The following is a 23,525-nucleotide window of genomic DNA, read 5'->3' as shown; positions in this document are numbered from 1 at the left end:
TCACCTCATAAATATCACTGATAAATGCCCAGTGTGTGGTCCAGTGTGGTGTGTGTGTGTGTGTGTGTGTGTGTGTTGATCTTTCTCATGCAAAAATCCCTCTCTTTAATCATCATCTCTCTCACTCTTTTTCCCTAAATACTAAATGCACAAACAAATTACAGAATTTCAAATACACTTTTTGATCATGGTCTACCAAACCATGCAAATTGCTTTTACTTGCACACTTAAAAGGCAGTAATATTACACGGAAGTATTTATAACATTATTTAATAATAATTACTTTGGAATAATGTATAATACTGTTAATTGTTTCCTAACTGAATACATTAGTGGTCTACTTCCGCTCAGAATGACGAGGTGATTGGTTACAAAACATTCACGTTACTGGACAGGGGACCAGGTTATTGGTGTCTGGAGTTATTGATAACCAGTAGCTGGTTTGATTAATACGTTTTCAGAGTCAGACCGTGAGTGGCTATCCTCAATTACTCTGACAATAATACCACCAATCAGGGCCCCAGCAGTCCCTAATTGAAGGAGGCAGTATTGATCAGAAGGTCTAAATAATTTGGACGGCTAGCCTGTGAGTAATCAATCGAGAACCATTCCATGTGCAGAGCAGAGGGACTTTAAGGGTGATGCATGAGTGTTGTCCAACTACTTTACGTAGAGTAAGGTCAGTACTGTATGTGGACCAGACACAACACATCCCACGCTGGAAACAGTCCTTCATGTGAGTAGTAAAAGTGAGTAGTACAGGCCCAACACAGCAGCAGAGGGTGGCTAGCCGGCAACAGTTTTCAAATCTCTACAAATGGCATGTTATTGAACACTCCCCAACCACCCACCCTCTTAACGGAAATGCTGGTCTGTAATTCTCTCTCTTCAAGTGAGAGATCTGTGTGTGATTGGGTACTGTGGGTAATGGAGGCAATCTCAAGTCTATTTGGGGCAAATATCGGTTCTGAATATAATTCAGCAGACTTCCAAACTGTTTAGAAGCAGACTTCCAAACAGTGTTTCTGTTACAGATGTAGCTAGAGACATGTCAGAGCAGAGTTGACTCTAGGACACTGTGTATAGAGTATCACTTCTACAGGCTAATTAGCCAGTAAGCCATCATGGATGCGAAGTTTATTAGAAGCAGCTTAGCAATTAGCGTACTACAAGTAGATCATGTTAGCATGGAGTTAATGTCCTGAAGCTCACACAACAAAGATTTCCAATTAACAAGCTCTGGCATCTCGGCAGAACTAACTGGCCATTTGTCCTGCCTTGTAAAGTGTGTGAATAACACTTGTTGCTACTAAAGGACCTGTAGTCACTATATTAACTGTGTCTAACAGCTTAATCATGGCTTTCATTACTCTTTAGTGTGTGTGTGTGTGTGTGTCTCACCACTAGGTCTGGGTCCTGCATGAGGTTAAGGATGACCTCGTAGAGCAGCGGCCGTAGTTCGGATTTAAACTTCACTGATATCCACTGACCTATGAGCCAGATCACCCGCCGACGAATCAGCTTGTACCTGGACAGCAGAGGGAGGGGGAGAACCAATCAGCTTGGCCAGGGCTGCGTTCAGTACGTTTTTACATTCTGGAACGTTCAATTGGAAACGGAAACGGTGCCGTAATGAACGGCCAGTTGAAAAATGGTGGAGGGGGTCAGGTTGTGGAACGCTGTCAGCATGGCCAATGCCCTTTAACTACATCACGCATTGCTTCAAGCCACACCTCGCCACACCCACCAAATGGGAACAAACATACAAGAACATTTTGGGGAAACATGTCATTCAGTATAAACCGTTTCGCAACTTGAAGTAGCATGCATTCAAGCGAACAGAACGCACCTCTGGACAACAGAGGAGGAGATGACAGTGAGGCGTTGACACACATTCATATAGTGTAACATAACGATAGCTAGTTCGCCGATTGGGAGAGCTACACTAGAGACAAAGAGAGCAGGTACTGTAGCAAAGCCCCATCCCTTAAAACCACCCCCACTCATTATGTAGGCTGAAAGACACTTAACATGTCACTGATCTGTTATTAAGAGGGAACTGGTGAATTAGCGGCAATTTAATTAGGCTGACATATAAAATTAGCGCAGATAAAGATAAATTCAAATTCATTTTCACTGAACAAGAACATCTGAAAATTCTGAAGCCGTGTAGTGTTTTGACAGTATTTATATATTTAGATATATATTTATATATACAGTACCAGTAAAAAGTTTGGACACACCTACTCATTCAAGAGTTTCTCTTTATTTGTACTATTTTCTGCATTGACGAATAATAGTGAAGACATCAAAACTATGAAATAACACATATGGAATCATGTTGTAACCAGAAAAGTGTTAACCTGTTGGGTCTAGGGGGCAGCATTTGCACGTCTGGATAAAAAAAATGTACCCGATTTAATCTGGTTACTAATCCTACCCAGTAACTAGAATATGCATATACTTATTATATATGGATAGAAAACACTCTAAAGTTTCCAAAACTGTTTGAATGGTGTCTGTGAGTATAACAGAACTCATTTGGCAGGCAAAACCCTGAGACATTTTCTGACAGGAAGTGGATACCTGATGTGTTGTATTGACTTTAAACCTATCCCATTGAAAAACACAGGGGTTTAGGAATATTTTGGCACTTCCTATTGCTTCCACTAGATGTCACCAGCCTTTACAAAGTGTTTTGAGTCTTCTGGAGGGAGATCTGACCGAACAAGAGCCATGGAACGGTGATGTCCCATTAGACACCTGGCGCGCTACTTCATGTTGGGTACCCTCGTTCCAATACGTTATAAAAGACTATGCATTCGTCCACCTTGAATATTATTCATGTTCTGGTTAAAAAGGCCCTAATGATTTATGCTATACAACGTTGACATGTTTGAACGAACGGAAATATATTTTTTCCCCTCGTTCATGACGAGAAGTCCGGCTGGCTTACATCATGTGCTAACGAGACGGAGATTTTTGGACATAAATGATGAGCTTTTTTGAACAAAACTACATTCGTTATGGACCTGTGATACCTGGAAGTGACATCTGATGAAGAGAATCAAAGGTAATGGATTATTTACATAGTATTTTCGATTTTAGATCTCCCCAACATGACGTCTAGTCTGTATCGCAACGCGTATTTTTCTGGGCACAGTGCTCAGATTATTGCAAAGTGTGATTTCCCAGTAAGGTTATTTTTAAATCTGGCAAGTTGATTGCGTTCAAAAGATGTAAATCTATAATTCTTTAAATGACAATATAATATTTTACCAATGTTTTCTAATTTTAATTATTTAATTTGTGACGCTGACTTGACTGCCGGTTATTGGAGGGAAACGATTTCCTCAACATCAATGCCATAGTAAAACGCTGTTTTTGGATATAAATATCAACTTGATAGAACTAAAAATGCATGCATTGTCTAACATAATGTCCTAGGAGTGTCATCTGATGGAGATTGTAAAAGGTTAGTGTATCATTTTAGCTGGTTTTATGGTTTTGGTGACCCTGTCTTTGACTTGACAAAACATTACACACAACTCTTGTAAATGTACTGTCCTAACATACTCTAAATTTATGCTTTCGCCGTAAAACCTTTTTGAAATCGTAAAACGTGGTTAGATTAAGGAGATGTTTATCTTTCAAATGGTGTAACATAGTTGTATTTTTGAAAAATTTGAATTTTGACATTTATTTGGATTCAAATTTGCCGCTCTTGAAATGCACCTGCTGTTGATGGAGTGCACCACGGGTGGCACGCTAGCGTCCCACCTAGCCCCAAGAGGTTAAACAAATCAAAAAAGTATTTTATATTTGAGATTCTTCAAATAGCCACCCTTTGCCTTGATGACAGCTTTGCACTCTCTTGGCATTCTCTCAACCAGCTTCATGTGGTAGTCACCAGGAATGCATTTCAATTAACAGGTGTGCCTTGTTAAAAGTTCAATTGTGGAATTTCTTTCCTTCTTAATGCGTTTGAGCCAATCAGTTGTGTTGTGACAAGGTAGTGGTGGTATACAGAAGATAGCCCTATTTGGTAAAAGACCATGTCCATAGTATGGCAAGAACAGCTCAAACAATTAAAGAGAAATGACAGTCCGTCATTACTTTAAGACATGAAGGTCAGTCAATACGGAAAATTTCAAGAACTTTGAAAGTTTCTTCAAGTGCAGTCGCAAAAACCTTCAAGCACTATGATGAAACTAGCTGGTTTGGGCTTAGTGGGACTATCATGTGTTTTTCAACAGGACAATGACCTCCAGGCTGTGTAAGGGCTATTTGACCAAAAAGGAGAGTGATGGAGTGCTGCGTCAGATGACCTGGCCTCCACAATCACCCGACTACAACCAAATTGAGATGGCTTGGGATGAGTTGGACCGCAGAGTGAAGGAAAAGCAGCCAACAAATACTCAGCATATGTGAGAACGCCTACAAGACTGTTGAAAAAGCATTCCAGGTGAAGATGGTTGAGAAATGCCAAGAGTGTGCAATGCTGTGATCAAGGCAAAGGGTGGCTACTTGGAAGAATTTGTTTAACACTTTTCTGGTTACTACATGATTCCATGTGTGTTATTTCATAGTTGTGATGTCTTCACTATTATTCGACAATGAAGAAAATAGTAAAAATAAAGAAAAACTTGTGAATGAGTAGGCGTGTCCAAACTCTTGACTGGAATTGTACATACACATACATTCAACGCATTCGAAAAGTATTCACACCCATTGACTTTTTCCACATTGTTATGTTAGTCTTTTTCTAAAAGGGATAAAATAATTTTTCCCCCTCATCAATCTACACACAAGAACCCATAATGACAAAGAAAAAACAGGTTAAGAAAACTTGGCAAATTTATAAGTATTCAGACCCTTTGCTAGGAGATTCAAAAATTTAGCTCAGGTGCATCCTGTTTCCATTGATCATCCTTGAGATGTTTCTAAAACTTGGAGTCTACCTGTGGTAAATTCAATTGATTGGGAAAGGCATATACCTGTCTGTATAAGGTCCAACAGTTGACAGTGCATGTCAAATTGAAGACCAAGCAATGAGGTTGAAGAAATTGGGAGGTGACCAAGAACCCGATGGTCACACTGACAGAGCTCCTCTGTGGAGATGGGAGAACCTTCCACAAGGACAACCATCTCTGCGGCACTCCAACAATCAGGCCTGCATGGTAGAGTGTCAGCATCGAGTAATTGTCTCTGGCCCCCTCCCAGTTAGGGGGAGTGATGAGCTCTACAGCAAAGTCTCACAACTCAATCGCTGGTTGAAAACTGTTTTCTGCACCTCCCAAAAGATAGAATTTGAAGATAATTGGCCCTCTTTCTGGGACTCACCCACAAACAGGACCAAGCCTGGCCTGTTGAGGAGTGACGGACTCCATCCTAGCTGGAGGGGTGCTCTCATCTTATCTACGAACATAGACAGGGCTCTAACTCCCCTTGCTCCACAATGAAATAGGGTGCAGGCCAGGCAGCAGGCTGTTAGCCAGCCTGCCAGCTTAGTGGAGTCTGCCACTAGCACAGTCAGTGTAGTCAGCTCAGCTATCCCCATTGAGACCGTGTCTGTGCCTCGACCTAGGTTGGGCAAAACTAAACATGGCGGTGTTCGCCTTAGCAATCTCACTAGAATAAAATACCTCCAATCCTGCCATTATTGAAAGAGATCGTGATACCTCACATCTCAAAATAGGGCTACTTAATGTAAGATCCCTCACTTCCAAGGCAGTTATAGTCAATGAACTAATCACTGATCATAATCTTGATGTGATTGGCCTGACTGAAACATGGCTTAAGCCTGATGAATTTACTGTGTTAAATGAGGCCTCACCTCCTGGTTACACTAGTGACCATATCCCCCGTGCATCCTGCAAAGGCAGAGGTGTTGCTAACATTTACAATAGCAAATTTCTATACAAAAAAGAAAAAAAAAAAAGACGTTTTCGTCTTTTGAGCTTCTAGTCATGAAATCTATGCAGCCTACTCAATCACTTTTTATAGCTACTGTTTACAGGCCTCCTGGGCCATATACAGCGTTCTTCCCTGAATTCCTATCGGACATTGTAGTCATAGCAGATAATATTCACATTTTTGGAGACTTTAATATTCACATGGAAAAGTCCACAGACCCACTCCAAAAGGCTTTCGGAGCCATCATCGACTCAGTGGGTTTTGTTCAACATGTCTCTGGACCTACTCACTGCCATAGTCATACTCTGGACCTAGTTTTGTCCTGTGGAATAAATGTTGTGGATCTTAATGTTTTTCCCCATAATCCTGGACTATCGGACCACCATTTTATTACGTTTGCAATCGCAACAAATAATCTGCTCAGACCCCCAACCAAGGAGCATCAACAGTCGTGCTATAAATTCTCGGACAACCCAAAGATTCCTTGATGCCCTTCCAGACTCCCTCTGCCTACCCAAGGACGTCAGAGGACAAAAATCAGTTAAGGAACTCAATTTAACCTTGCGCAATACCCTAGATGCAGTTGCACCCCTAAAAACGAAAAACATTTGTCATAAGAAACTAGCTCCCTGGTATACAGAAAATACACGAGCTCTGAAGCAAGCTTCCAGAAAATTGGAACGGAAATGGCGCCACACCAAACTGGAAGACTTCCGTGCTAGCCTCCCTACACTGGCTTCCTGTTAAGGCAAGGGCTGATTTCAAGGTTTTACTGCTAACCTACAAAGCATTACATGGGCTTGCTCCTACCCATCTTTCCGATTTGGTCCTGCCGTACATACCTACACGTACGCTACGGTCACAAGACGCAGGCCTCCTAATTGTCCCTAGAATTTCTAAGCAAACAGCTGGAGGCAGGGCTTTCTCCTATAGAGCTCAATTTTTATGGAATGGTCTGCCTACCCATGTGAGAGATGCAGACTCGGTCTCAACCTTTAAGTCTTTACTGAAGACTCATCTCTTCAGTAGGTCCTATGATTGAGTGTAGTCTGGCCCAGGAGTGTGAAGGTCAACGGAAAAGCTCTGGAGCAACGAACCGCCCTTGCTGTCTCTGCCTGGCCGGTTCCCCTCTCTCCACTGGGATTCTCTGCCTCTAACCCTATTACAGGGGCTGAGTCACTGGCTTACTGGTGTTCTTCCATGCTGTCCCTAGGAGGGGTGCGTCACTTGAGTGGGTTGAGTCACTGACGTGGTCTTCCTGTCTGGGTTGGCGCCCCCCCTTGGGTTGTGCCGCGGCGGAGATCTTTGTGGGCTATACTCGGCCTTGTCTCAGGATGGTAAGTTGGTGGTTGAAGATTTCCCTCTAGTGGTGTGGGGGCTGTGCTTTGGCAAAGTGGGTGGGGTTATATCCTGCCTGTTTGGCCCTGTCCGGGGTTATCATCGGATGGGGCCACAGTGTCTCCTGACCCCTCCTGTCTCAGCCTCCAGTATTTATGCTGCAGTAGTTTGTGTCGGGGGGCTAGGGTCAGTCTATTATATCTGGAGTATTTCTCCTGTCTTATCCGGTATCCTGTGTGAATTTAAGTATGCTTTCTCTATTTCTCTCTCTCGGAGGACCTGAGCCCTAGGACCATGCCTCAGGACTACCTGACATGATGACTCCTTGCTGTCCCCAGTCCACCTGGCCGTGCTGCTGCTCCAGTTTCAACTGCTCTACCTGCGGCTATGGAACCCTGACCTGTTCACCTGACATGCTACCTGTCCCAGACCTGCTGTTTTCAACTCGCTAGAGACAGCAGGAGCAGTAGAGATACTCTCAATGATCGGCTATGAAAAGCCAACTGACACTTACTCTTGTGTTACTGACTTGTTGCACCCTCAACAACTACTGTGATTATTATTATTTGACCATGCTGGTCATTTATGAACATATGAACATCTTGGCCATGTTCTGTTATAATCTCCACCCGGCACAGCCAGAAGAGGACTGGCCACCCCTCATAGCCTAGTTCCTCTCTAGGTTTCTTCCTAGGTTTTGGCCTTTCTAGGGAGTTTTTCCTAGCCACCGTGCTTCTACACCTGCATTACTTGCTGTTTGGGGGTTTAGGCTGGGTTTCTGTACAGCACTGAGATATCAGCTGATGTAAGAAGGGCTATATAAATACATTTGATTTGATTTAGAGTGGCCAGACGGAAGCCACATGACAGCCCGCTTGGAGTTTGCTAAAAGGCACTTGAAGGACTCTCAAGACCATGAGAAACAAGATTCTCTGGTCTGATAAAACCAAGATGGCCTGAATGCCAAGCGTCACATCTGGAGAATACCTGGCACCATCCAGGTTGGCACCATGGTGGTGTTAGCCTCAGGCTATGGGATGTTTTTCAGCGGCAGGGACTGGGAGACGAGTCAGATTCGAGGGAAAAATAAACAGAGCAAAGTACAGAGAGATCCTTGACGAAAACCTGTTCCATAATGCTCAGGACCTCAGACTGGGGCGAAGGTTCATCTTCCAACAGGACAACGACCCTAAGCACACAGCCAAGACAACGCAGGAGTGGCTTGGGGACAAGTCTCTGAATGTCCCTGAGGGGCCCAGCCAGAGCCCGGACTTGAACTCGATCAAACATCTCTGGAGAGACCTGAAAATAGCTGTGCAGCGATGCTCCCCATCCAACCTGACAGAGCTTGAGAGAATCTGCAGAGAAGAGTGGGAGAAACTCTGCAAATACAGGTGTGCCAAGCTTGTAGCATCATACCCAAGAAGACTCAGGGGCTGTAATCGTTCATCCACCACTGGCCTGCTGGCCCCCCTACCTCTGAGGAAGCACAGTTCCCGCTCAGCCCAGTCAAAACTGTTCGCTGCTCTGGCACCCCAATGGTGGAACAAGCTCCCTCACGACGCCAGGACAGCGGAGTCAATCACCACCTTCCGGAGACACCTGAAACCCCACCTCTTTAAGGAATACCTAGGATAGGATAAAGTAATCCTTCTAACCCCCCCCCCCCTAAAATATTTAGATGCACTATTGTAAAGTGGTTGTTCCACTGGATATCATAAGGTGAATGCACCATTTTGTAAGTCGCTCTGGATAAGAGCGTCTGCTAAATGACTTAAATGTAATGTAAATGTAATCGCTGCCAAAAAGGTGCTTCAACAAAGTACTGAGAAATGGGTCTGAATACTTATGTAAATGTGATTTCACACTCGATACAGTCACTGTCAGATGCACCTACTCATATTTAAACTGTGTGTCACTGTGGAGACAGACAAGTCATCGATCACACACTGACTCACCTTAAATCATAAACATTTATGAAGGCAGACAGTGTCAAAGAGCTTTACAGCAGAATACCAAGTAGAACACAATAAATAAAAAAAGGCATGAACAATATTTTTCTGTCGTTCAGGTTGGTGTCAAGACAAGCATTGGCATAAAACAGACAAAGCTAATTCTCTCTCAGTGACATGGAGTTTACACACCTATATCTCCAGGTCAGAACATCACTTAATGCTCAATTCAAATGCTCATTAATCCATACTCATCCGTCTGCATTTTTAATGTCCCTATGTAGTACCTTTAATGACCTCTAATAAAAAACTCTGTTTAATTTCCTTTCCGCTGGCCCAGAGATGAGGGAGAAAGAGAGAAGGGCTATGTGTGAGTCTTTAGGTCAGAGGGAGGGTCTGGGCCTGCTCTTCATGGCTCACTACAGAGGAGTCCTCTTCCTGCATCTGACCATACACCACCGCAGCCAGTTTCAGAGTACCAGACCCGCCACTGGCTCCAAGGCCGATTAGCGCACGCCTAATGCATTGTAAACTACAGGAACATCAGAACACTGGCCCTGGAGAACAGAGAGTTGGCACTAGAGTCCTTTATATAAGCACAAATCCTAACGTGAACCCGTGCAGGCAGGCACATCATGTGAGCACTGACTACCACAGTCTGATAAAAACCAACTGCCTCTCTCAAAGGCCTTTTAGCACTCTGCTAACGCATCGTAAACTATCTGTAGGAACAGACACAGATCTGGAATGTATTCAATTCAACAGAGAATAGAAAAGGGCTCTTGCTTTCTCCCTCCCTCACCCCTCCCAGTGGGTATTAAGAGCAGGCTGGTAGGTGAAGGGTGCAGGTGGGCCACATGTGGTGCCCTTTAAGAACACGGTGATCTGTCTAATCACTCTGCAGCATCATTCCCCTCCCTCCCTCCCTCCCTCCCTCCCTCCAAACACTGGTATGCCACATGTGGTGGCCTTTACTACAACACAATGCAGTCTTATCCATCCACTACCATCAGCCATTACCCAGAGGGCCGAGCAGCACGGGCAGGGGGAAATGCCAACAGCAAGGTTGAGGCAGACGCGTGCACACGGTTGTCCTTGACCGTACCAAACCACTGCCTGTCTGACAGTGTCCACACAAGAAGGTCAGCAGAGAAAGCAGCAGATGCCTTTTAGCAACTGCCCTGGCTGGATCAGTCTCAGTATCTGTCTCTCTATCGGTCTCTCTCTCTCTCTTATCCATCTCGCGGTCCCGCATTTCTCTTTTTTTTTACCTTCTTACGTCTGTATACTTCCGCCCAGTACGGATGGTAGATAATGAACGGCTCGATTCCAAATGCCTTCTTCCATAATTCTCTGGCTCTGCTTTTCACCATACAAATACCCACACGGATTAACAAACACCAGCAAACAATTCAGCTATACACACTAAGGATGCATCCGAAATGGCACCCTAATCCTTATATAGTGCTGTGGTGGCAGAATGATCTATAAAAGATTGAGTTCCATTTAGGTTGCATCCTAACTATATCGGTTGAGATCCAGACTTGCATGTTAAACCACTAAAACGGAACAGTACTAGGGTTGGGCGGTATCCAGAGTTTCATATCGTCATACCGTCCTTCCCTCACCCCGGGATTTACGGTTTTACCAGCTTAGTACACAAGGGGGAGACAATTTTTAAAAAGCCCATTGGGTGTCTATTAAGAGAATGCTAACAAAATTTGCACAAGTAATAGAACATTTCAATGAAATATGCTAACGAGCGCAAATGAAAATAAATGAAAAATAAAATAAGTCAATCCAGCTCATAAAGTTACACATCTATAGACAGGAACTACCGAATGTCATGTTTGGTGAGTTTAGACATTTACAAGCGAATATGAACGAGAGACATTGTGCAAATGAACAAAGTTTTGAGGCATGCTTGTCTGAAGGAAGAACAGTACTGGCTCTCCAGCAGCATGTCTACAAGCTGTGTCTGTTGTGGAGTCTGTTGTCGCTAGGACAACGGGCCTGCCATGCTCCGCAAAGAGGGGGGAGGAGCATACTGAGAGAACAGAGAGGAGGGAAAAAAACTAGGAAATCAAGATAGCAGTGGCAGCTGTACAAATAACTAATCCAAAGGGCTTTGACTTCTCAAACACAGCAGAACGCTAACACATTACGATGCCCCATCACCTTATTAACTCAGCCACTTAGATAGCAAGTTACACTTAGGGGTCGTGTCAAAACACAGAATTCTGATTTCACACAGGAAAAATAAATAATAATAATAATAATAATCTTGCTGCATTTTGTAAACATAGAACTAAAATGCTTCTTATTCTAATTTTAAGCCAGCCTATTTTTCCTCTGGTAAAATGCTAGATTAACTTCAAGAAAAACATTAGGAAATGTAGCTGGTTCATTCTTTCTATGATAGTCCTAAACATAACCAGGAAAAGCCCAATGAGAGACAGTCTCGTTTACAAGGGAGACCTGGAAGGCAGTAGCAATCAATACAACATCACAAAACATAAAACACACAATCAGCACAACAACACGATCCAGCCTAGAGGAAACATGTACACTCCTCCTGAATAGCCTTGCATCAGAGTTTTAACCTCACTGAGAGGCACTAATACATCTAGGTGAAGCATAGATTGTAGACTATTCCATGCCTCTGGTGCACAATAGGAGAAGAAAGTCTTAACTCCGTAAAGGCCCTGGGGAAGTAGCTTTAGCTTTAGTCGTTTTTTGCTTCCTCACAAGATTATCCATATGAACTTTAAAGGTCAGCTTGTTATCTAACCAACCATACACAGTGCTTTCGGAAAGTATTCACACCCCTTGACTTTCTCCACATTTTGTTGTGTTAAAGCCTGAATGTAAAATTGATTAAATTGAGATTCTGTGTCACCGGCCTACACACACACACACACACACACACACACACACACACACACAATACCCCATAATGTGGAATTATGTTTTTAGAAATTTGAACAAATTAATAAAATAAAAAAAACAGAAATGTCTTGAGTCAGTAAGTATTCAGGGGTGGAATTAAAGAGCTTATGTTTGGTAATGTATTATTGTTGTGATTGCTGTATATAAAAGTACCATGTATGTAAATTGTAAAGTGTTATATGTAAAATGTACAGCTGAAGTCAGAAGTTAACATACACCTTAGCCAAATACATTTCAACTCAGTTTTTCACAATTCCTGACATTTAATCCTAGTAAAAGTTCCCTGTCGTAGGTCAGTTAGGATCACCACTTGTGAATTTTGGCCCATTCCTCCTGACAGAGCTGGCATAACTGAGTCAGGTTTCTAGGCCTCCTTGCTCGCACACGCTTTTTCAGTTCTGCCCACACATTTTCTACAGGATTGAGGTCAGGGCTTTGTGATGGCCACTCCAATACCTTGACTTCGTTGTCCTTAAGCCATTTTGCCACAACTTTGGAAGTACGCTTGGGGTCATCGTCCATTTGGAAGACCCATTTGCGACCAAGCTTTAACTTCCTGACTGATGTCTTGAGATGTTGCTTCAATATATCCACATAATTTTTCTGCCTCATGATGCCATCTATTTTGTGAAGTGCACCAGTCCCTCCTGCAGCAAAGCACCCCCACAACAGGATGCTGCCACCCCCGTGCTTCATGTTTAGGATGGTGTTCTTCGGCTTGCAAGTCTACCCCTTTTTCCTCCAAACATAACAATGGTCATTATGGCCAAACAGTTCTATTTTTGTTTCATCAGACCAGAGGACATTTCTCCAAAAAGTACAATCTTTGTCCCCATGTGCAGTTGCAAACCGTAGTCTGGCTTTTTTATGGCGATTTTGGAGCAGTGGCTTCTTCCTTGCTGAGCGGCCTTTCAGGTAATGTCGATATAGAACTTGTTTTACTGTGGATATAGATACTTTTGTACCTTTTTCCTCCAGCATCTTCACAAGGTCCTTTGCTGTTGTTCTGGGATTGATTTGCACTTTTCGCACCAAAGTACGTTCATCTCTAGGAGACAGAACGCGTCTCCTTCCTGAGCAGTATGACGGCTGCGTGGTCCCATGGTGTTTATACTTGCGTACTATTGTTTGTACAGATCAACGTGATACTTTCAGGCGTTTGGAAATTGCTCCCAAGGATGAACCAGACTTGTGGAGGTGTACAATTGTTTTTCTGAGGTCTTGGCTGATTTCCTTTGATTTTCCCCATGGTGTCAAGCAAAGAGGCGCTGAATTTGAAGGTAGGCCTTGAAATACATCCACAGGTACACCTCCAATTATGGGGTAGTGTGTGTAGACGAGTGAGAATTTGTTTTATTTAATCCATTTTGAATTCAGGCTGTAACAACCAAATGTGGAATAATTTGAAGGGTATGAATACTTTCTGAAGGCACTGTTCCTTGGTAACTGTTTGGGATGGACATTTGATATTATTTCACTATAAATAATAATCATAAATTTATACTCGAATATTCAAAAATTATAATTGCTCTACTCTCTTAACCAATCAGAATGATGCAACATGCCACAACAGCAGACAGTGTGCAGTTGTTTTCAGGGTACTATATCTGTAGTTTTTGGATAACAGTAGACTAGGCTAATAGCAACAGTGAAAGAGGATGCTTTCTAGTGAGTGTTTCGCATTGATCTGTGTCAGGTCTTGTGGACCCTGCGTTGGTGCGTGCCTATAGGCTAATTGCTATTTGAAGTGGGAAAAATACCATACCGTTGTCAGGGCTGACCGGCAGGCTAAATACTCTGATATTAAAATGCCTTTTACATGTAAAACGCATCCTATGTGAGAGAAAATTAACTCGAAAATAAAACAATCAGGTTGTGCGTCCTCAGAACTGTAAGAACCGTCAAAGCCACGTGATGTCAGAAGCAGCAGTAGCTCACAGCGACTGACAGGAGAAATTCCATTCAAGGACAATCCAGGAAATTATCAATGTTCAAACGCTTATATCCACAAGCAATCTATCCACAAGCAATATTTGTGCTTCGCTTTTCAAACGGTTCCAAATATCTACCATCTCAACAATCTCCCAGACTCTCACTCTGATTCACTACAAGCAAAAAAAGAAACTGATCAAAAAAAGCCGATGTTGAAAAGTGTATCAGAGCACATACTGTATATCAACCTGACTTTATTCTCTGAAGAGACTAAAATTACTCTCTCTCTTTGAAGAGCAGCAGCTCACCCACCACAGATACATGATAAGGCCAGATGGTGCTACTTTAACTAAAGTAAGTCTGTGTGCTTTGATGTGTCCGAGAGGCTGAGAGAGGCTCGAGCAATTTTCATTCCATGGAAAGAACACCCCCATTAAAGCCCCATTGTGACATCACCACACCTGCACTGTGACATCACACCGTCGTTGGGACATCACTTCCTTTGTGTGTTTGACCACAAGTGTCGAGAGGGTTCCTTTGTACTACATGAGATCACACATTCCACCTTTACCCTCTCCTCCTCCTCCTCATCTCCTTCAAACACTGTCTCTCCCTCACTCTTCTTTTAGCTGAGTCATCACAGCCTGAGTCTGGATGTTTGTAGTGACACCAACTACTAACCAAGTGACAGTCCTTTTTGGCTAAAGGAGTGATTTGCATTGATTGATGGAGAAACAGTGGATGGAGGTTAAATAAATGAAGCTCAATTGAGTCAACAGTAACTCCAACTGTCATTGGGTGGCAATAGAGGAAACCAATTCACGGATTGGGTAACAGGAGAGTTGTCACGCCCTACTGAAAGCACTTCCAAGTTCTTGGAAAAGCATTACACCTATACAAATGCAATCCATCACTGTTAATAATGCATCATTATGACACCTATGACATACCTGTGGTGGCTCACTTGTAGCTCGCCCAGAAGCTGATTGTTGAACCACTGGTCAAAATCAATGTTGTCAAACAGCTCGTATGCCGCCAGCCCCACTGCATTGTACACTGTGGACAAATAGGGACACACAAATGAAAAAAACATTTTCAACAATGAAATACTGTTACGACTGAAAGATGCCATCTAGTTCTATTTTCTTGCCATCGGATATCTAATAGTCTGAGCTGTAAATTTGGGGTTTTGTCATTTTATAATTTAAGAAAACGTGAGGCATAAGGAACAAAACAGAAACTATGATGCAGCGGCGTTGTATTACTATTCCCATCCATAAAGGCCATTTGAGGAACTACACTGAAGAGCCCACTGACACTAGATGTGGATTTTATAGCGTGAGAAATAGTCAACTGTAAACCATGTGGACAGCAGATGACAACACAGTGCTGGTGTGTTGGACAAACGATGTCATTAACAGGGCTGGGAGAACCTGTGGTGCACAAACAACCACAGAGGGAGGACACATACTGGAAGCAACATCAGGACAAGGACAGTCTTTCTATGAAATGAGACCCAGAGAGGGAGTTATAGTTTGTTTAAGGAGTGGTCAAACTAGAGAGGGATGGGGCGAGGAAGACAGGGTACAGGGTCAAAAATAAGGTAGAGAGAGGAGAGTAATAGGGGTTTTTAGTCTCTCTTGGGAGTAAATCATTGGAGGTAGAGAACAGGAACGTCAGTGTGTCCTCCTGTATACCGGTATGACTCATCTAGATATTCTGTGTTCCAAAACACCATCTAGACTTACAGTTAAGTCCCAGTGACGAAAAATATCCCCAGGAAATGTTCCTCTTTTATCTTATTTTCTAACCCTGAATGAGATCTACTAAGGATCCAGTGAGATTTACGGTATATGAGAACGTCCGTCAAAATCCTGTGATGTCAGAGCTACCAGGCACTTGAAACCGCCATTTCTCATCTGGATGTCTGTGCTTCAGACTTAAGGAACAGAGGTACTTCGGACCTTGCAGAGAGTCGTGACCTCTGACCTTACTGCAGTGAGACCACAAGGACTCATGATTACCCACCTGCATCCTTCATCAGAAGCTGAACAGGATCCTCCACATTGCTTGGTCCTGCAATCACACACAGAACACCAAGTTAAACCTACACACAAACGATAATAAGCTGAACATGGAAAATTATGGAATCCTCTGTCCCCTCTCACTTACAACCCTGTTGCTGGAGCCTGAGTGGCTTCCCACAATCAATATTTGGCTCTCAGCTAAAATTGAATTTTCCCCATCTAGTGTTATCTAATTTCTCCTCACTCTGACAGTCCTCTATAATATAACTCTGTCAGAGGAGAACACTGGCCTAAAGACACCCTGTAATTGTCCTGTGTTTGTGTGCACTGACAACTCACTCTGGAAACGAATAACTTACCACAGGTCTGTGTCACAGGGGGAATCTCATATGGTAATCTAACGAATGTGTTCCTAAAGATTCTTGAATGGTTGTGCTGTACAGCACATGTTCTGAGCCATTTAAGTGGACACCTCTACAACCAAGGCTGTGGTTGGACAAGGCCAGGTTAGAAAGGAATCCGGCTGCATTTTGTGAAACATGTTTTTATTTTACCTTTATTTAAACAGGGTGTCATAAAGATGAGAAATGATTGTCTTAAGAGGACAATACAATGAGAGACGTACCTTGTAGATTCAGCACCATCTCCAGCAGCACTGGTGTCAGTGTCTGACTGTAGTTGTGGAATATGTCCAAGAACAACACTTCTGTACAAGGCTGGTGAAAGAGGGGGGAATAAGTAAAAACAACACAAACACACACTCCCTCTCCATCAGATCCAGTCCCTCTCCATCAGTTCTACTGGCACTAAATCAATGAGCAGGGGAGCCACGTGGAATGCATCGCATGAGACTCCTCACTGACAGCAATAGCCAGGTGTCACTCACAGGGTTAAAGGATAGTCATCACCTATACAACACCTGTCAAGCTTTATTAGATCATGCCACAAACACAACCCACCCATCAAACATGTTCCACTCCCACAGGGGGAAACAACCCTGACATGATCAACACCAGTGGAAATCAATAACTAGGTGTTAAGTCTTGCTGCCCATGACAGACCATTGATAATAAAGCCGTACTGACAAACAGCTCATTAGAGGACCACGGTGGAGAGGGCAGAGGGAAGGCGACACCAAGGACACATCACCCACTGTACTGGGGAAGGCAGATCTATTTTCCTCCCAGCAGGCACTCAGCATGCTTTAGTGGGGACTGGGGCATGCATGTCAAGATTAGTTTATTTATATGCAAGGCCCTGAGTTTGCAAAACAAACACGTGGACCTAGTCATCAGTGTCTGTGTAGTTGAAAGCCAAGCAGGGGGAGTGGTGGTAGCAGATTTGGCACCGTTGTGATTGGGCGTAAACCGGACAGTGCGGATATCCTCAGCGAGACAAATTAATGTAAAAGTTGTGGGCACCAATTACATCATCCACTGTTACCTCATCAGCGGTCGACTACACTGGTGTACTTCAAAATAAGTTTTGATCCTAAACCAGAGCGCCATGGAAGTAAGAAAAGCTGGGCTTAACTGAGACAGACGGAATATAAGAGAAAAAGAGATGGAGAAGAAGAAGCAAGGTAGTGAGGGAGAGGGAGGGAGGAGTCTGATAGCAGTAAGGAGATGATACAGGCAGCAGCCAAAACCAAAACAAAGCGTAACCCAATTCATTGAGAATCAGACAGTCAGACAGAGACGTCACTAAAACATCCCCCCTGTGCCATGCTACCCACTGGTCCTAACTATAGGCAATATAAATAGTATGTCAAATACATTTCCTTGTATCAGCTCAATACTATGAGTGCAGACCTTGCCTTTTTCTAACCATGGTCTGTTTTTGGGTGAGAGTAGTGCTGAGTGATTAGTGGTTTTTGAGATGGTTTTGATAAAAAAAAAATGTATTAAACATTAAATGCTGTAACACAGAACAAAACAATGTCCTATGATGGTAGTGACTGCCCATTGCTGCTTAGCACTTATTAACCATCATTTATTTACATTACTTGAATAAAATATTTCCATGTGTAAATTACATTAGTTTAATTTGATGACTATTATTTCATTCCAAGTCATCATCTCAATAGAGATGACAAAATATATGCTGTCTAACCAAAACTATTTTAGTAGTTATTTTATGAATGCTGAATACCATCCATCACTCACTTAGATCATGTATTTTCAGGTCAGGGTCTCCATTAGGCGGTGTCTCCATTAATGCTTTTTAGCCTATTAATTGATGGAAATAACAGTTGATGGAAATACTTGTCATGCTTATCAGTCTATGTTAATTTGCATAATTTTGTGGAATTAAATTGGTGCTTGTATAGTATATTTGCTATGTATCTTATTTATCACACGAGTACAGCGTACAGATAGAGCTTTTGAGCGGAAAATCTGTCAGACAGTGCGAGAGCTACTGCTGAAGCATCTCAAACAGCAAATGCATATATAAGCAACAGAAGGTAGGCTTCATCAGCGCGTCAAACACCACTTTGCAATGTGCTGGAGGCAGTATGCATTTTGAAAACATAATTATTTGAAACCTGACCATTTTAATTCATATTAAGAAGCATGTCGTACCTCACTTCAAAGTAGCCTAGAAAAAAAATCAGGCCATATCCGTGGAGGCAATTATTTTATAGCAACATTCTTTCATTGTCCAGTAGCCAAAGGCAAAATCCTAGTCATATTAGCAACCCATGCAAGTTGTTTCATATTAGATCTCCCCTCTTTCTAAATGTCTAATGGATATTTTCACCTCTGTCAAATGAAACAGCTTGCATGTATGGTGCCCTTTTGACAACAGTGTTTTCCCCGCTAATTGCATTATGGAACGAACATTCGCGCGTAGCCTACTGCCGTGTGTGCATTGTTGCACTTAAAATGTGAAGAAATAATAGTTTATCATCATTTTAAGCTAAACGTTCTGATCTATTGCATCAGACTCGTTGCTTACATTTTTTTTATGTAGCCTTGGCCTACTGGTTGTATGAATTTGTGATCCGTCGTCCCACAACTGTCCCAGAGTCTGTGTGGAGTAGGCCATTTATTACTCGACAAGCTGACCAATAGAATAAGTCTACTTTTCTACTATGGGGGATAGTAGATTAACATAGTGTAGTAATTCTGCTGTTCGTTACTCGTTGGCTGAGGAAAAGTAAATGTGGACAGATATTCTAACAAGCGCACACCAGAATTCGGTAGGAAGGACCGCACACATCGTTGCATCCTCGACCAGAATTCAGTAAGAAGGACCGCACACATCGTTGCATCCTCGACCAGAATTCAGTAAGAAGGACCGCACACATCGTTGCATCCTCGACTTGTATATCCTGTTAAGGTGCATTACCATAATCTAAATGGGATTTCAGGTTACGCACCAAATGCATCTCTCTCAAATTTGTCAAATGTCCGGTAAATTCAAATGCTGATGGTCAAATTTCCGGTGCCACATTTTCAGAAACCCTGTTTTAGCAAGAGATACCTCGAAGCAACTGTTCTCGTTTCCTCTCAATCATGCACTCTTCTGTCTCTCGCTCTCCGTGTCTACCATACACTAACAATGTAGCAGGCATAAAACAAACACACAGACCGGACAATTGCATGCGTAATGGATTACGGTCATTGTACTTAATTACCACGTTTTGTGTGCTAAACTATGTAGAATATTGGCCGTTTGGAAACTACCCTACAACATCGCATAGTTCGGGCTTGACCGGATTTATCTGTAGAGAACTGCTCAATGTGTGCAGTTCATTGAAAAATAAATGGAATTAAACAATTGAACCTACAGTACGTCGGTCAATGAGTTGCTTAAATAACGAAAAATAACAGAAATGTTGGTTAATTGCTCAGCTAGTATAAGTCTAATTGATAGTTTGACTGACCAGCACTGCAATAAGACACTTTATTACTGTGTTGTAGGGGACCGCACAGTTTATTTTGCTTAAGACACCTGAAATACTTGTCTTCCTTTTCTTGTATGACAGTTCAGCTGAAAGCCCACTCTCATTCTTCCCTCTGGTAAGGAGAATATTGTTGCTCTTGTGTGCTTGTAATAGTGTGTGTGGTTGTTATTTTACTAAAGACCTTACATCACTGGCCACGGGTAGAAAGACTATCTCACCTCTACATCCTTATTCTATCACACTTTCTGTCTCACAAATCTATAGGATTTTTCTGGTTCCCGGTTGTATGTGGCTGTGCTGTGGTATCTTGTTGCACCCCAGTCAAGGACTCCAAAAACAATACAGGAGGAGAGGGATATGATGAAATGGAGGGGAAATAAATCAGCTTCAGTGTGACTGAATACATTGTTGAAATCAAAATCAGCAAAGCTGTTAATGAGAGCATGGCTGCTTCAACGGCTTGCCTGCGCTGAGCAAGTCAGTCAGTCTTGTCTCTGTGCACTGGCATCTATGCGTGTGTGCATGTGTGTGTGTCATTCACTCACCCGTAGACTGTATTTCCAGGAGTCACCCCCTGTTTCTTCAACAGCTGAGAATACAAAAACAGAGCAACAATGAGATAAGGAGGGGGTGTGTGTGTGTGTGTGTGTGTGTGTGTGTGTGTGTGTGTATACTCCAGTATGGTGTGGAGATTCAGATGGACACATTAGCAGAGTTAACGTGAGGAGAGAAAAGCTGGCAAAGCGACAGGGAAACACATCAGTAGCCGTATGCATTTGTGAGCGTACCGAAGCCCTCAGGGTCCTCCTCCCACATGGCCAGCTCTTCCTCGGTCAACAGAAAGTAGTGGGAGACGAGACGGCGTCCGATCTCCGTGAGGGTGGGGTGTGTGAAGAAGGCCGTCTTGATCTTGTGGGCCTCCAGACTCTCCGGCTTACTGTCTGAGAAGGGCGACCCAGAGAGTATGTTAGAACTTACACACACACACACACTATTCAAAACTAACCACAACCATCGACAACTAAGTCTCGACAGCTCAGAGAGAAACTAAACTCCACTGTGGCTCCTCCTAACCCATTATATTATTATAATGGTACATTAATGATGCTTGCAATATGCCTGCCTGCCAAGGAAATGCAGTTATTTGTGGTTGGCTGTATTAACGATGCAACGCCATGTTGATTTCTCCCGCTGTCTCTTTCTATTCTATTTCCTCTCCCTAATTTTCATCTTGCTCTCGCTCCTCGCTCCCTCCCTCCCTCTACTCCTTTATTCTCTCCCCTCCCTTCCCCCACTAGGGCTGGCACAATTACATAACCGTGTCACAAACTTATGGATGAAGACCGTCGTGAAAATAAAATAACAGCCATAACTGGATAAAAACAGTAATAAAGATGAATGATTATTACAATGACTGCGTCATTTGGATAACCAATAACCGTCATCCAAAATTCCATCACCATGACAGCCCTAGCCCCCACCCTCCACCTACCCTCGATGTTCTTGCAGGGTTTGTAGGCCTCGTTCTTGACGATGGTTTTGATGAGGTTCATGCACTGGACGGTGAAGCGTTCGAAGACGAGGCCCTCACCGGCCGGCGTGAACACGTAGCTGACAGCAAATTCCAGAGAGCGCTGGATCAGTGGGATGAACGCACACGGGTGGACCTCCAGGAAATCTAACAACTACAAGAGAGAGAGAGAGAGAGAGAGAGAGAGAGAGAGAGAGAGAGAGAGAGATGGTTAAGGAAAAACATGAGATTCAGAGAAGATAGAGAAAATATTAAACAAGAGAGTAAGGTAGAAAAGAAGATGGCTAAGGAGAGAACGTCAGAAAAGGAGAAGGAAAAGCAAAAAAAAATTCAATAAGGGGAAATAACAACAAATATAGAGAGAATGTAGAAAAATAGAGAAAGTAAGACAAATGAAGTTGAAGCACTTGGCGCTGGGATATCAGCCTCTGTCAACAGTACCTGGTATGCAAGCAAGACTACTGAGAAACGAAACTAGTGTACATTTACGTCATTTAGCAGACGCTTTTATCCAGAGCGACTTACAAATTGGTGCATTCACCATGTGTAGATTTGTAACAACACATAGGCCAACACGGTTGTCGACTGATCAGTTTGACTCACCACTTTAGTGTACAGTATGATAGTCTTCTCAAGCTTCTCTCGACATGGGTTTTCTGGGCCTACCTGCCGACCTGGAAGAAATGAAACCAAAACAAATATGAGCAACAGTACGTTATGACGACAGTATAAAAACAACAACAAGCCATATGACAACGCTATAAAACAGCAATACAAAATATGACAAGTTTTCATCTCTCGCCAACATTACGTGCATCACTTTCAACAAGGGGCTACCCACGAAGATGTTACTCTGATGTCAATTACTTTCCCCCCCCCGACTGATCATCAATGCCAGACATCGGAGTCCATCTCCCTGCCCGGCTGCCAATAAAACCAGGGAGGGGAGGAGAAGACGGAGAGGAAATTGTTAGGTATCCACTGATCTTTTCTGTGTAATACAATCATAACAGAGCTCGAGTTGAAGGGAGAAGGGAATGAAGGCAGTGAAATCATAATGCACTTCACTATGGATGGATATTTTAATTCCTCTAGTGTATTCAATTCAATTGACTTATTTCCTGGGAGGAAATTTCATGTGCGGTGACGAACGGTACATACAAGACATGAGGCCCTGGCTTCACTTTATAACTACAATACACTCTGGGAGAGTGAATGAAACAGCCACCTGGGAGAACAGGGCCTTTGTTTCTCTAATATAATAAAGTAGACTAATAAAGACAGTGCCGTGTCAGGAATAACTCCCTCGGCCGATCAAAATGAATCTATAAAAAACAATAAGCTGTGGCCAATAAAAAAAAAATCCCCAGGGAGGTTTACTTCCTCATCACCGTTCCTGATGACATCATCAAGAACAGGAAGCAACGGTCCTGTTCCCTAGCCTCGCAAAGCCGCTGATCCCTCAATATCAGTCTGTTAAGGTTGCGAAGGCCTGAGCCCGGCCTTTTCTATCACCATTGCGTCAGACCAATCAGCTTCCTCTGTTGAACTATGTCGGTGGTTTAGTTGCTGACAGGCAGGAGACTACAGGAAAACACATGTAAAGTCATACTTAGGTGGTGATAGCTAAATATAAAGCTTTACATGACAGTCTGAGGTTACTGTATCAAGACAATCTCTGTATTGAATTCTATGCAGTAGCATAATATCCATCGCTACGGTTTGGCAAAATCATTAGGCGCAAATTCATTAGATATACCCTGGCTGATGTTAGGCTACTATATTGCTGTTAGTCTCACGTTGACATCGATAATATTAAGCTTCTTTTGGCTCACATTACCTAAGTCTATTGTCCTGGTGTTCGATATGCCTTTCTCTTGAACGACAGGCAAGTGCAAGTTTTACTTCCAAAAAATGCAGTGCTGCGGCTTCTGTTTTCTGATTGGTTGAAGGTGATCCAATCGCTTTCG

At 42.9% G+C, this 23,525-nt stretch overlaps 1 protein-coding gene across 1 annotated transcript in view; it reads right to left on the bottom strand.

The window, feature by feature from the left end:
• ipo11 (importin 11) overlaps positions 1–23,525 on the bottom strand; it is a 252,986-nt gene that overhangs the window by 154,066 nt on the left and 75,395 nt on the right. Inside the window, exons 9-16 of the mRNA XM_014171158.2 lie at positions 22,159–22,229; positions 21,517–21,709; positions 20,813–20,965; positions 20,570–20,613; positions 16,740–16,830; positions 16,116–16,163; positions 15,038–15,143; positions 1,402–1,528 (exon numbers count right to left, since the gene is read on the bottom strand). Coding sequence (XP_014026633.1) covers positions 1,402–1,528; positions 15,038–15,143; positions 16,116–16,163; positions 16,740–16,830; positions 20,570–20,613; positions 20,813–20,965; positions 21,517–21,709; positions 22,159–22,229 — 833 coding nt within the window. The remainder of the gene's footprint in view (positions 1–1,401; positions 1,529–15,037; positions 15,144–16,115; positions 16,164–16,739; positions 16,831–20,569; positions 20,614–20,812; positions 20,966–21,516; positions 21,710–22,158; positions 22,230–23,525) is intronic.

This window comes from Salmo salar, chromosome ssa24 (genome assembly GCF_905237065.1).
Source record: "Salmo salar chromosome ssa24, Ssal_v3.1, whole genome shotgun sequence".
NCBI lineage: Eukaryota > Metazoa > Chordata > Actinopteri > Salmoniformes > Salmonidae > Salmo > Salmo salar.
The sequence above is the reverse complement of the archived record's forward strand: the minus strand, read 5'-3'. Positions and strand labels throughout refer to the sequence as shown.